This window comes from Staurois parvus, unplaced genomic scaffold (assembly GCF_062004578.1).
Source record: "Staurois parvus isolate SC_StPar_1 unplaced genomic scaffold, SC_StPar_1.0 ptg000466l, whole genome shotgun sequence".
Classification (NCBI taxonomy): Eukaryota; Metazoa; Chordata; class Amphibia; order Anura; family Ranidae; genus Staurois; species Staurois parvus.
The window spans coordinates 1,011,835-1,026,596 of record NW_028318262.1 but is presented as its reverse complement, the minus strand read 5'-3'; the positions used below and the strand labels follow the sequence as shown (position 1 = coordinate 1,026,596).

The window sequence follows — 14,762 nt, the reverse complement described above, 5'->3', positions numbered from 1 at the left end:
TCCTCCACTGAGTCCACTTTTACTTCCACAGATGGTTTGGGGGTTTAAGTATGTTCAATATACTCAAGTTCAGGTATATTGCTAATCTGTGATTATGAACATTAATGGGATAATGTCTGAAATCACAGTTTGAGTTATAAGACTTCATGGTGTTTTAATTCATTTATTTAGGTTGATAATCTTTTTTTTCTTTCACCATTTGGTGATGCTTTCTTTTGATGAAATAGTTTGTTCTGTTTTCTTACAGAAAATTTTCAATAAAAACTACTTGATATTAAAGAAAAAAAAAATCATCCTTTTGTCGCTGTTATGCAGACAGCAGTAGCTTAAGGTGAAAAAAAAACAGTTAACAATTCTAGTGCTGAAGCTGTTTATATGTACAATTCCATCACCATGAACAGTCATTTCCTCAAGTTCTCAAGTTTGCCTTCATGCTAAATGTATTCTTCAGTGATACTATACATGTGAGATTTGATAGCTGTTTCACCTGGTGCGCATTCATTGTCTTGTGAATGGGGTAAATGTGACTGTGGAATGCAGGGTGAATCCCACTGAATCTCTTTGGGTTATAATACCTATTACTCATTCACTTGGCAAATCGCCCAGTGAATGACTAAAAATATACCCCTTTGTGTTCTCCAAAACATGTACAAAAAAAAAAGCTTTTTCAACCACTTGCCACCCGCCCACAGGGCATTTAATGTGAGCAGGCAGCAGCTGCAAGCACTGCGATACACTGGTACGTCCTGTAGACATGGCGGATCACGGAACTCGGACCAGTCATATTCAATTGTGACAAATCATAGCGATTACAGGATTACTATGTAAGCAAAACTGCCATGGGTGGCTTCCGTTCTTGACAACCTGCTTATTATCATGATGCTCTGATTGGCCCACAGCTGTCACATGGAGCTGGCACCCTGTGCCATTAGCTGCCATTAGTGATTAGCTGCCATGTGCCACGTACCATGTGTTGTGATTCAAAGAAGTTGTGTATGGATACAAATGTAATATTGTTTTCTTCTTTTTTATGTGCATTAGTAAAGCAAAATATGTTATGTACACTGCTGATGACCATCTTTATGTGTATTCATGATTTTCTAAAACTTCCAAAAAAATTGAAAATGAGAAAAATTTATACAATGAGCAAAGCTTAGTAGCCCCCTGCAGTGTCTTCAAATTCACTTTACTGAATATTGCACAGAATAAAAAGAGCGCCAGTGATCACTTGTTTTTGGTACTGTACCTTGCATTTCGAAGTTTTCTGCAAGCACTGTGTTGGTATGCTATGTTGCTGTGTATTGCAAGTGCTGCGTTTCTGTTATTTTTAATTTCTTTTTTTTTTTTTTACTTTAGTAAGCTTTATTTGTAAAGGAAACATCAACAAATTATTTTGATTCTTGTATTTGTGTCATGCTGTGCGTTACATGCATTTACTTGCATTTGTGCTGAAAAAAGTAGGACATGTTCTACTCTTTCAGTGTAGGGCAGCACAGGTCAATGGTTTATATTTAACCAGTTGCCGACCACAGATAGCCGAATCACGGCTACACTGTGGCCGGCCAGTTCTGGGGGGGGGGCGTCATATGACGTCCTCCCAGAACGCACACTCCTGTGCGCCCCCGTCGATCTCTGTGATCATTGTGTTCTATGGACACAGCTGATCACGTGATGTGGTAAAAGACCAATCACAGCGGCCTTTTACCACGTGATCAGTCGTGTCCAATGACACACTGATCACAGGGAAATGCAATTGCCGGTTCTCGGCTGCACTTTCCTCACGCTGTCAGATCGTGAGGAAAGTACTGCCGAGAACCGGCAGTTGTCAGAGCAGGGATTGGCACCGATCATCAGGGCACTGATGATCGGTGCCCAGCGGTGCCACCCACCAGTTCTGCCCACTTGTGCCCAGCAGTGCACCCACCTGTGTCCAGCAGTGCAACCACCTGTGCCACCCAGCAGTGCCACACACCTGTGCCCAGCAGTGCCATCCAGAAGTGCCACCTATCTGTGCCCAGCAGCGCCACCCACCTGTGCCCACCAGTGCAGCCCAGCAGTGCTGCCAGTCAGTGCCACCAGTCAGTGCCCAGCGGTTGTGCCAGTCAGTGCTCAGCAGTTGCACCAGTCAATGCCTAACAGTGCTGCCAGTCAATACCTTGCAGTGCTGCCAGTCAGTGCCACCTATCAGTGCTGTCTATCAGAACTCATCATCAGTGCCGCCTATCAGTGCCGCGTATCCGTGCCACCTCATTAGTGCTGCCTATCAGTGCCCATCAGTGCTGCCTATCAGTGCCCATCAGTGCTGCCTCATCTACGCACATTAGTGAAGGAGAAAAATTACCTGTTTGCAAAATTTTATAATAGAAACAAAGAAACTTTTTTTTTTTCAAAATGTTTGCAATTTTTTTGTTTATAGCGCAAAAAGTAAAACACCCAGCGACGAGTAAATACCACCAAAAGAAAGCTCTATTTGTGAGAAAAAAATTATAACAATTTCACATAGGTACAATCTTGCATAACCGTGCAATTGTCATTCAAAGTGCGACAGCGCTGAAAGTTGAAAATTGGCCAGGTAAGGAAGGGGGTATAAGTGCCTAGTAGGCAAGTGGTTAAATACATTGCTTTTTTACAATGTTTGTGTAATGGCATTCAATGATCAACACATTCCAGCACATCTGGTGTGAATACATCCTTAATAATCCGTCTGAAGCATTTCTGTATTTTTTTTTTTAACCTATAACTGGTAGCCATTTTGTTACTGTATAGGGTGAACAGATCCCGGGGACCAGAATGCCAGTGTGCAGATGACAGTTTCATTTTTGGAACCATTTTTTATTTTCAGTGGAAGTAAATTGTATTGGAGTTAAGCAGAGGTCTTGTATAAAAACCAAAGATATGGACTGCTTCAAATGCAATATAATGTGATTCTCAAAACATTTGATGCCTTCTAGAATGTGCTACTTGGTTACTAAATTCTATTTTAATATGTCCACTGATTTTTTTTTTATGTAATGACTTCACTTTGTGTTTTTTTTATGTAGTGGGTGTTAGAGAAGAACCTGGGAGCATCACTGTTGCTGGCAGGCATGCATCAAGAGAACACAGTGGGGTACAGTTCACAGCTATATGGAAACACATTGCTTGGTAAGTTATACACCAATCAGCCAAACCATTTAGATTATTGTCAAGGAAAGTGAAGAACATTAAGCAGTACTAAACCTAGAACCAAAATTGTATTATATTGCAGTTTACCAATCGATAGATGTGGTGGCTGCATTAGTTTTATTTGATATGCTTTTTCCCCTGATTATCTGAGCAGTAGCGCACCTCCTGTATTGGAGTGGATGGATGAGCACAGGGGGCATATTTGGACAGCAGCATTGTCAGTCTGGGGGGAAGGGAGTGTTAGTTGCACAAGCAGTTTTACATGCACTAACAAATTGAAGCCAAACTTCAGCAAATACATTATAAGCAGTTACAGCAAACCACTTTTTTTGAGGATAAAGGTTTTCCATAAATAAATAAAAGCTGATCATTGTAAGCACCCTGCCAGTGTTAAATGGTTTGTCTCATTTCTGTAACTGCAAGAGAGCTTGTTCTATTGAAAAACAACAGCCTTATTGACCAGATCACCAGTGCAGCCATCACATCTAAGAATTGATAAGCTGCAAAATAATAAAGGTTTGCTTTTGGGTTTAATACTGCTTTAATTATCTGGTTACAATAACATCTGGATATATTAGGCAGCAAGTAAACATGTTGTCGTTGAAGTTGAAAATAGAAAAAAAATGGGCATCGCAGTTATTGTATATGGAGCTGTGTAACTGCAAACCAGTAAGGGTGCCCATGCTGACCACAGTGTCCACAGCTAAAAGTGGCTACAATGGATGTATGAGCATCAGAACAGGACTAGATCGCAATGGTAGAAGGTGTCCTGGTCTGTAGAATCACATTTTTTTTTACATCATGTGGATTGCTGGGTGCATGTGTGTCACCTACCTGAAGAAGAGATGGCAACAGGATGCTGCATGGGAAGTAAGCCCAAGCCGCTGAGGCAGTGTGATGCTTTGGACAATGTTGTGCTGGAAAGCCTTTAGTCCTGCCATTTATGTGGATGTTACTTTGACATGCACCACCTTCCTAAACATTGACCAAGTACACCCCTGCATGGCGATGGCATTCCCTGATGGCTGCGGCCTCTTTCAGCAGGATAATGTGTCCTGCTACACTGCAAAAATGGGTCAAGAATGGTTTAAGGAACGCGACAACGAGTTTGAAGTGCTGAAATGAAGGGCCGTGGATAAGGGGGTACCACCAGTCTTCCTGTATGGGGCCCAGGCAGCTGGGTGAATCAAATGTGGACAGGGAGGGCGATTTGTATGGTGGGAGGGGCAATTACTGGAACCTATCCCCTGTATGGCTTCTTCTGCAGCAGCTGAAAGCTGTCTTCTTCTCTCTCTTCTGTATGCTTTCAGCTGCTGTAAAGAAAGCCATACATAGGATCAGTTCCAGTAATTTCCCCCCTCCCTGCACCCATTACCCTACCTGTGCACCATACGTTTCACCCTGCTAGTTTTCCCTGTGTGCCCCTACTCCCGCAGTTGTGCCGGATTCTCTCCTTCCCACCAGCAGCTGCAAGCACACAATAGGATCCTTCAGGATGGAGAGTGGGGGGCAGGGTGCGATAAATAAGTCACATTTACCGGCCCCTTCCTTTCCTGAATGAACACAATGAGTGATGGGTACCAATCACTCACTATGTTCATTCATAAATAAAGCCTAGTAAACTGTTTTTCTTGGGGTGGGGGCCCTTTCAGGTTGGTTTCTAACAGCAGCCCTGCTGACATGTCTCCAAATTCTCCTGATCACAATCCATTGAGCATCTGTGGGATGTGCTGGAGAAACAAGTCTGATCCATGGAGGCCCCACCTCGCAACTTACAGGACTTAAAGGATCTGCTACTGATGGTGTGGTGCCAGATACCACAGCATACCTTCAGGGCTCTAGTGGTGCTCATGCCTCAACAAGTTAGGGTGGTTTTGGCAGCAAAAGGGGCACCTACCCAATATTAGATGGATCATCATAATGTTATGGCTGATCGATGTACCTGCATTGTTCTACTTAATGAGGACAACAGGGCAACTTGAGATTCTTTTTGTAGAGGTAGTAAAGAAAGCATTGCTTCTATAAATGTGCCCATATCAAAGGGGAGACGGACATACAGGTGCAATCTGACTGCCTTCAATCTGCTGCCTGAGGGCCATAGGCTGCCTTTGGGTGGCAGGTTGGGCACCAGAGCTTTAGTCACTATGCAGGTCATACACACACTTTAATTTACAAGGTGTCCTTATGAAGTCAAATTTCAATATTGCTTATAATAACAGTGGCTTCCTTTCTCTTTTTTTTTTTACCCTGAACAAAAAATGATAGGTGATCTCAAATGCCCTTGGGCTTATTCAGTAAAGGTGTGTAAAGTGTATTAATCCCTAGCTAGTACAAGGAGCAATAATTACTAGACTTTAGTGCAGTACTGTCCGACTACTTACAGTTGAACTGATCAATATGGGTTATTACCCTTTGCTCAGGGTAGTTTGCATTATTGAAAGTGTTTTTATGTACATGAGACTGTGTGAGCGTTATGGCATGTCAGTTCTGGACTACAGCAAGAATCACATCTCTCTTTGGGAATGGCCTGTCACTTTGAGGACCACAGGGAAATAATAGCCCAGCTTAGTAACATCAGCAAATATAAACCAAGAGTATTTTAGTCCGTACAGGGCTGTGATATCGACGGGACTTTTCATTCAGCTACTCTTGTGTCACAGCCAAGTCCCTATGTAGGGAAAACAAAGAGCTTAGGCATCTGATGCATTCACATCATATTACATTGACAGTGTCTGAACCCTGTAGCCTATACTGTCAGGTCTTGCTTCCTGCTATCTTGGAAAATCTAATTGAACAGACTTGTCCAGTAGAGGCCTTGGGGCCTAGTCTGCCACATACGGCTAAATATAGTATAACAGATGAGCAGCGTCTGTGAACTCTGCAACTGATCTTTTACCCTCCGTGCCTCGGATGCCATTTTGGAAGTAGGAAGATGCAGCCGTCCCGTCTGTTTTCTGACGGATCTTATTGCACTGCACTGTAGCCTGTTCCCTAGACAGAGGGATTCTGTTGCCGAAGGGAAAAATAATATTTTTGTGGGACAAATGAAGGTGATAATTGCTCTGGAGAGCTGTACTCAGACCGCCTCATAATGAATACTGCAGCAGCTGCTTCTTCTGAAGATAAGATTATCCTCTGCAAGATGTGTATTTATTTTGTATTAAAGCCAATGCTGAAAGTTCATGTTTCTGCTCTCGCTTGGCAGCATATAATTATGCTGGATTTTGTTTGTCTGAAAAAAAAGCCAAATACAGCTCAAATATATAACATTTTAATTAAAAGTGTCTAAAGCTTGGAAAATAGGCCAGGAAACAAATTTTTCTGCTTTTCTACCGGAGCAGGCTTTTCTGTTAAATTAAGGTATTTTATATACAGTACTCAGCTTCAAGTGCTGGAGCTATGAGCTGCTGATCCATAGCCAATTTTAGTTAACGCCGCGTGTTTACAAGTATGTAAAAATCTTATGTCAGACTACTCAGGTTTTCAGAATTGGGACAGTTCTCATTGGATCAGGGAATAATATACTCACTTAATCAAGTGAAAATTCTGTTTTTGCATGTTTCTGAATATGCCAGTGAAGATTTCGACTCTAAACTATGTTTGTCAGCCATTGTTTTCTCTTGTAGCACCCATCATGCCCAGTTGTTGAATACATAGAGGAGGGGGAGATTTACTAAAACTGGAGAGTGCAAAATCTAGTGCAGCTCTGCAGAGAAACCAATCAGCTTCCAGATTATTTTTAGGCCTGCATGTATTCACGCATACAATACAGTCTCAGGCAAACTCCATTCATGTTTATGCTCATATGAGCCATGTAATAAATATGGGGAGCAACTTTTTTTTTTTTTCGTAGCAAGTATTTGTAGAAATGTGTCCCTGGCATGGTTTATTGCTCTGCAGCCACCAGCTGTGATACAGGTTTACACTTGGCTTTAGAATGAGGATCGGTGTCTTGGTCCAACTGCGCATAAGAATAAATGGAGCAACCAGCATAGATGACATTGTCCAAAACAATTGAACTAAGATGGTTATGTTTTGGAGATGCAAACAGGAAATAGCTGAGATTTTTTTTTGTTTTGTAGGGAATATCTAAGAAATAAAATAAAAAGTGGTGACAAATCTTCCAGCTGGCTAAAAACAACATAGTTTTTTTTTTTCTTGAGTCACTTTTTCATTTTTTTCTTTACAGTTTTTTTTTATGTGTTTTGTTTTTCATCTTTTTTTTATTTTTTTTATTCAGGAGTAGTTGAGCTTTCCCGGGGTCTCCGTGCTGTTTATACACAAATGCCGCTAATCTGGAAACCAGGTTATTTCCACAGAGCTTTGAATGTTATGGAGAAGGTTTCACAGATGCCTGGAGAAATCAAGATAACCAAAGATGTAGTAAGTGTGATTTTTTATTTTTTTTCTCCTTACTGGGCATTGACATTTTCTTTATGAAACAATGAAAAAAATGTAATAAAAGCCAGCCAGACCCTGGGGCTAAAATGCACCACCCATTGTTAAAATAATAAGGCCCAAACAAGTCGAAAGGGATGGACTGGCCAGTAATGAAAATTGTCCTAGTTTATCTGAGTAGCATTTAACAAGGTAAAGCGCTACTCCGGGGAAAAAACATTCCAAATAGCATTTATTCGATCTGCAAAAATGATTCATATGCATGGAAATATACATACACCTCCTATATGATCATAACTATAATACAGTTAACTTAAAATCCCGGCTCTCTGCTCAGACCCCAGGGGGAGAACTGAGCGATCACGGTATTTGATTGCTCAGTTCTCCATGTAGAGCTGGCAGGGGACAGATGCTGCATTGGATCAATGCTGCATCCACCTAGCTGAGTATAAATTTTATTTTTTTTCAATACCCCATACTTCTCTTTTAAATCTTGCCCACGTTTCTGGGCACTTCTTCACACACAAGGCTATGTGGTGTTAGATAACCTTTTTATCTGTTTATCTTGGGTGAAGGCTGCTTCTACTGCTCCTACTACTACTGCTGACTAACCTCCTTATGTAGGAGTATGGTGGCAGAGCCGATTTCCTGCGCCTCATCATGTATGTAATATGTGATCAGGCTCCTACAGGAAGGCGGGGGGATGGAGTGAGTAGTCACAGCACAAGCTGATCAGCGCATCATGGCCAATGATTGACAGCCAGGGCCTGCTGATTGGCAAAGAGGAAGACAGGACAGAGCTCTGTGAATGTAAACAACAGATAGTGAGGATGTGCTGGTTTTTGTTTCCCTGCAAAGCAGGGAATTAAAAACCAGCACATCCCTTAGTAAAAACACACAGTGAATGCACCAAGCACTGTTAGGCACACTGTTAACACTTTCATTGCCCTTAAATGTTATTAGTACAGTGTTAATGTATTTATTAGCACTGATCACTGTATTAGTGTCACTGGTTCCCACAAAGTCACTGTCAGATTGCCCGCCATACTATCACAGTCCCGCTACAAGTCGCTGATAACCGCTATTACTAGCATTAAAAAATAAATAAATAAAAATTCCAGTATATACTGTATACCATAGTTTGTAGATGCTATAGCGTTTGTGCAAACCAATCTATATATTTTTATTTGGATTTTTTTATCAAAAATATATAGCAGAATACAATTTGGCCTAAATTTATGAAGAAAGTTGATTTTTGTTAAATTTTTTATTGGAAATGTTTCATAGCAGAAAGTAAAAAATATTGCTTTTCAAATTTTTTGGTCATCCAGTAGTGATGAAGTACCACCAAAAGAAAGCTCTATTTGTGTGAAAACAATTGTATAAATTTCTTTTGAGTACAGTGTAGCATGACCGCAGAATTGTCCTTTAAAGTAACGCAGTGCCAAGATAAGAAAACATAAAAAAACAGTGGTGTTGCATTTTCAGGCCATCGTTTGTTTTATCAATATTTAACATAAAAAATGTTCTTTCTTAGCACATACTGTTCTTGGTACCTGCTAGTTGCATTGATTGACCAAGTTAGCCTGGCACTGACCAGGTGGCTGGAGCAGAGCAACTCTTTTGGACTAGTGTACTTTGTTCCAAGACAGCCTTGCCTGATTCAAATGCTCTCGGGAAAATTTCCGTTGGAGACTGAAAATTAGAACCACCGTCAAACAGCTTTAGTCAGGTGTTGTTGCCAAATGCTGCCTTGAAATACAGCACTCCTGAAAACCATGCGTTTGGACACAGAACACAGCAAAAGACTGCTTTTTGCTGTGCTTTGCCAGCAATGCAATAGGACCTGCTGAGTCCAAAGCAGCTGGGAATCTGCTGACCAGTGTTTGATGTGCATTTCAAAGCCAAGTCAAATGCAGGAAAGCATGACCTATCATTCTAAGCCCTTGGGTCTCAAAGATCCCTACATTATCAATAGAGACTGCTGATCGTAAAAAAATTCCCCTGTGCATGGCCTGCATTGTAGGCAGACATTGTTTAAGCTATACTGAGATATCTGGCACATAGCACTTAACCACGTGCCGTCCGCCTGCTGTTTATAAACGGCAGGATGGTGGCACACCAGGGGCGGGTTGCCGTTCATAAACGGCACCCGCCATTTCTAGCTGAGCGCGCAGCACCGCGGACCGGTGCCCGCTGTGTCCTCCAGACACAGTGAAACACCGATCGTCAGACAGGACCTCTGTACGAGGTCCCGATCATGTGATCGTCTAAAAGTAGTAAGCAAGATGTCACTTGTGACATCATTGCTTACTACGTGTGAAATCTGTGAATGATCACAGAGGTCACATGGTACAAGGCTATTCACAACAGCCTTGCACAATGTGACAAGCTGTGACCAATCACAGCTCACTCAGTAGTTCTCAATGGCTGCAAGAATGCAGACAGAGAGAAAGAGAAATGAATGCTTTTACATCCTATATGGGTGTAAAAGCAATCACTGTAAAAAAAAAAAAAAAAAAAAAATCTTCATCACCCCCCACAAGTAGTACAGTGTCACCATGCTAGGGTGACAGTATGTAATAACAAAAAAAAAAACCCATAAATAATATAAAAAAAATAAAATGAAAATGTAAAAAAAATGTTTAAAAATTATAATTTTTGGTTATAAACTAATTTGGCTTATTTTTTATTTTTTTTTTACTAAAAAGATAACGGAATACATTGTGGCCAAGATTTATGATGAAAGATTATTTATTTGCAAAATTTTATAAGAAAAACACTTTTTTTCAAAATTTTTGGATTTTCATTTACATAGCAAAAAAAATTAAATTCCCAGAAGTGAATAAATACCACCAAAATAAAGCTTTATCTGTCTCAAAAAAATGATAAAAAATTCATATGGGTTTTGCATGTGTTGCATGACCGCGCAATTGTCATTCAAAGTGTGATAGCGCTGAAAGCTGAAAATTGCCCTGGACAGGAAGGGGGTAAAAGTGTCTGGACAGGAAGTGGTTAAAGCTGATGGTGTAGCAGCAAAATATGCTATACATCTCTGTATTCTTGTATGTGTGTATATTTGAGATCGCATAAGTCTGAGAGGTAACTTATGACCAATCGGTTATTAATACAGTTCTTCACTGGGCAGATATATTTTATTTCTACAAAGTTGCAGATTTCTTTAAAGCCGAAGTTTAGTTTAGAAAAAAATATCAGAACAAGGGACTTTACTTATTATCAGTGCATTGTGTCCCTTGTGCTGCTGGTTCCTGCTTTAGCTGAAAACTTCCTCCTACAATTAATAGTAGGTACAGTAGGAACCGGTGGGCTTTGTGCACAGGACGATGAGTGCACAGCTTTCCTTGTGAATTTTCAACTAAAGTGCCAGCAGCACAAGGGACACATCACACTGATAGTAATGTCCATTGTGCTGATATTTTTTGTTTTTTTGTCTAAACATTGGCTTTAATAGGGAAGTGTTGTCTGCATCTTTGAACATAAGACTGTCGTTTGAACCAATAGCTCCACCTTCCACAGTTTAACACAGTATATGAACCAGATACACGGAAATGAAAAATGTTCTTTTCTGATCTGTGCTTCTGTTACTTCCTATAGGGTGTACAACCCAAACCTGTCATCTAGCATTGTGCATGCTGTGTCTCATGCCAACGTAATCTTTTAATGCTTGTCTGTCCTCCCCAAGGAGAGCAGGCAGTTTTCAAAGCTGAAATAAAGAAGTGCTAGTGCTTTAGTCCAGTGATCTCCATAAAGAAATGAACTCTTAGCTGCATCTTAGCTGCTTCCAAGCACTCTCTGTAGCTCCAGTTTCCTTTCCTGTTCTTATGAAATCCCTCTGGAAATTCAGTCAAACCCACACTGCCATTAGATTTTCTGTTATGAAGGGTTTAACGCTTTAACTCCCTTAATAGGAGAATACCTGTGGAACGCAAAAGCCAAATTTGGTTCCCTTTTGTGTTTAGATAAAGACAAGGACATATACTGTTTGTGTGTTCGATTTTTGGAAAATGTATTTTTGAGACAGGAAGCTACTTAATTTACTCCCATGCAGGGTAACCTATCAGCACCCTCACCCATGTGGCTTAGTGCTGTACACTTGCTTTGTGTGTTAACTCAGCAGGTTTGTCTCTAGGTCCATAGATCTTCTAGCCTTCACAGTGGGTGTTTTGGTGAATCTGTGAAATCAGCGCAGACTGATCTACACTTATCCTCTTCTGAAACTCCTTCATTGCCTGCTCGGCAGGATGAAGATGGAGGGAGTTTTGATGTTTATTTTTGCACTGTACTGGCCCAGGTGGACCTTGTCAGACTTCTGGTATACTTTCTGTGGGTCCTCCCAGATCGTCTAGATCCCTGGTGCCCAACCTGCGGCCCATTGGCAGTATTTGTGCAGCCCTCGGGACCCCTGCAGACACTAATCTGTGTTTTCCTATTGCCCTGTTATAGTAGTGATTTCTAGCAGTATGTCCCCAGTCCTGACAATCTCTTGTAGTATACCTGCAATCTCTGACCATCTCTTGTATCATGTCTACAGTCCCCGACCATTTCTTGTTATCATGTCTGCACTCTGACCATCTATTAGATTATGTTCACAGCCTTGGACCATCCCTTGTATCATGTCCACAGTCTCTGATTATCTCTTGTATCAGGGCCATTGTCTTTGACAATGTCCCTTGTGTCTGATGTCTAACACCGAATATTCAGTTAATTTTTTGTGCGGCCCTTTGGTGATGTTGGGGGGCCACATTTGAGGCCTCCATATTAAGAAAGCTGACCGCCACTGATCTACATTTTCTTTCCTCTGGTCTTGAGGAATGTTGGTGTGCTAGAGATCCCACCATGATCAGTATGTTATTTCTGTGACTAAATTCTGATGGCAGAGAACATGCTACCTTACTCTAGTTCAGCCTTTCTCAACCTTTTCAACACAGAGGAACCTTTGATATAACATTCCAGGCTCAGAGAACCTCTGCTAAAAATTAGTATATCTACAACTCATGATAGATTAGTGTGATGGTCAGTGGGAATGATGCTCCTTATACCTGTGGTCATTGGGAAGAATTACAGATAGCTAAAAGGATCAATGGCATCAGTGGGAACCTATTGGCGATCCAGAAATTGCTCAGGGAATCCGTAGCAACCTTTGGAAGAACCCTAGGGTTCCTTGGAACCCTGATTGAAACCCTGCTCTAGTTTGCCATTCACCAGCATGAAAAAATATGTAGTTACAATGAGTAATAACATGAAAAATCTGTGCTCTGCACTTTTTTAAATAAAATCTTTTCATTAAGAAGTTCACAAATGAACTGCATACATCTACTGTACCTGTGAAGTAGAAAATCTGTTGAAATAGTCCAGTCGTTCAAGAAAAATCTTGTAAAGTGGCAGCTGTTTGGCATTAGGACAGCCTCAACTGTGTCCATTTTATTATTATAGGTGTTTTTAAAGCACATTCAATTTAAGAAGTGTTTTACATACTGTACACTCACACCTTTCACTGGATCTTACAATCTAAGGCCCCTATCTCAAACACACATACAATGCCCAGTTTTGATAGGAGCCAATTAACCTACCAACATTTCTTTGGAGTGTAGGAGGAAACCAGGGTACTCTGAGGAAACCCATACAAACATAGGTGGAATATATAGACTCTATGCAGCTAGTGTCTTAGATGGAATTTAGGCAAGGACCCCAATGCTGCAGGGCAGAAGTGCCAAACACAGAGACACTGTGCATATATCTTCCAACATCTGTAGGAGGACACCAGGAGCTCCATCCCCTGTGCTTCAAGGGTGCCTGCATCCCGTTATCACTGTTACTTTACAGGAAATAAAAGGGTTAAATTGTTTGCATTGGAAAATATAAACCGCATGCTGCTGCAGAAATTCAAGTCAGAATAGCAATATAGCAGTATAGCAATGATTCGTAATATACAACAGTTTTTTTTTCAGCTGTTTAATGATGTTTCATACAATTAAAGCATGCATTACTGCTACAATGATATTTTAGTTTAGATCGTGTTTGTAGCTGTAGGGCATGTATATGATAAAGCATAGTGGAAAGTATCAAAAGCCCTTTTTGTTTTGGCAGCTTGCCTCCAGCTTCATTCAGGAGGGAAGTTTCATGCCGGTGTTATTATAGTGTACATCGAGTGCAATCCGAGCTTGCATCTGTGTGTCCTGTGTGACATTGAATAATGATAGCATGCATAGATGCATAGGAATTCGAATCTCGCCATGTTTGCTTTTTCATGAATAATTTATAAATAGCTGAAAGGTTTTACATGCTTGGTGTTCATTTATGGAAATAACAATGAGAAAATATTGTGCCTTTGCGCTCTAGCAGCCAGATGTTAGATTTTATTTTACAATACGCAACCAGCAATAGGAAAATGACAACTAGAATCTGATTGGTTAGTGCTAGTGGAGCTTTCATTTTTCTTAGCAATCTATTAAAAAGGAGCTATGCTGTTCTATATTTATTGGAAATGAAGCTTCCTAAAGGGGAGCTGTAGTGACGCACAGAGGCTGCTATTTCTGCCCCTCCTTGTGGAAATTGAGCTCCCTGACTGTCATGTTGATCCAAAGGCTTTAGCACCATTAGCTGAGTATGTAAATCAGTATTTCTAGTTTTTTTGATTTGCGTGCTTATTCCAGGTTAGTGTCACAAAGTACTTATGGCTGAGACAGCCAGTCAAAACCAACACTTTTTTTCCTTCCCTATACATATGCAGCAAATTTGTATTTTGCTAGCAAAGTCTAACCATTTACCCAATAAGTCAATTAGCAATTATGCCACTGCTGTAAATGCCCTTTAGAGAGGAGGTAGGTGCTTTTATAGACTCTTTTTAAAACTATTACAAACCTTAGGAAAGTCACAGCATATCACTGTGCAAATAGTGTGGCTGCAGCTTCACAAGTAAGAGTCATGTAATTTCTTGGGAGGATCTGGGCCCAAAGTCCTTTTTGCTGCTGGAAAAGGATGATTTTTTTTCTTTTGTGGAAGCTATGGTATTGAATGCTGTAACCACTAATTCTGATGCTGGAAGCGCAATAAAGATCGGTTTGGAAAAGATAAAAACTGTCCTGTGTGAAGACTTGCTACATACTAGACATTGGATTAGTAATTAGCACGTCTGCCTTGCAGTGCTAGAGTCATTTGTTGAAATCCCAGCCAGGACA

At 40.8% G+C, this 14,762-nt stretch overlaps 1 protein-coding gene across 1 annotated transcript in view; it reads left to right on the top strand.

The window, feature by feature from the left end:
* Positions 1 to 14,762, top strand: part of MRPS27 (mitochondrial ribosomal protein S27) — a 118,422-nt gene that overhangs the window by 84,487 nt on the left and 19,173 nt on the right. The window contains exons 8-9 of the mRNA XM_089689019.1: positions 3,042 to 3,144; positions 7,406 to 7,548. Of these exons, the coding sequence (XP_089545145.1) occupies positions 3,042 to 3,144; positions 7,406 to 7,548 (246 nt within the window). The remainder of the gene's footprint in view (positions 1 to 3,041; positions 3,145 to 7,405; positions 7,549 to 14,762) is intronic.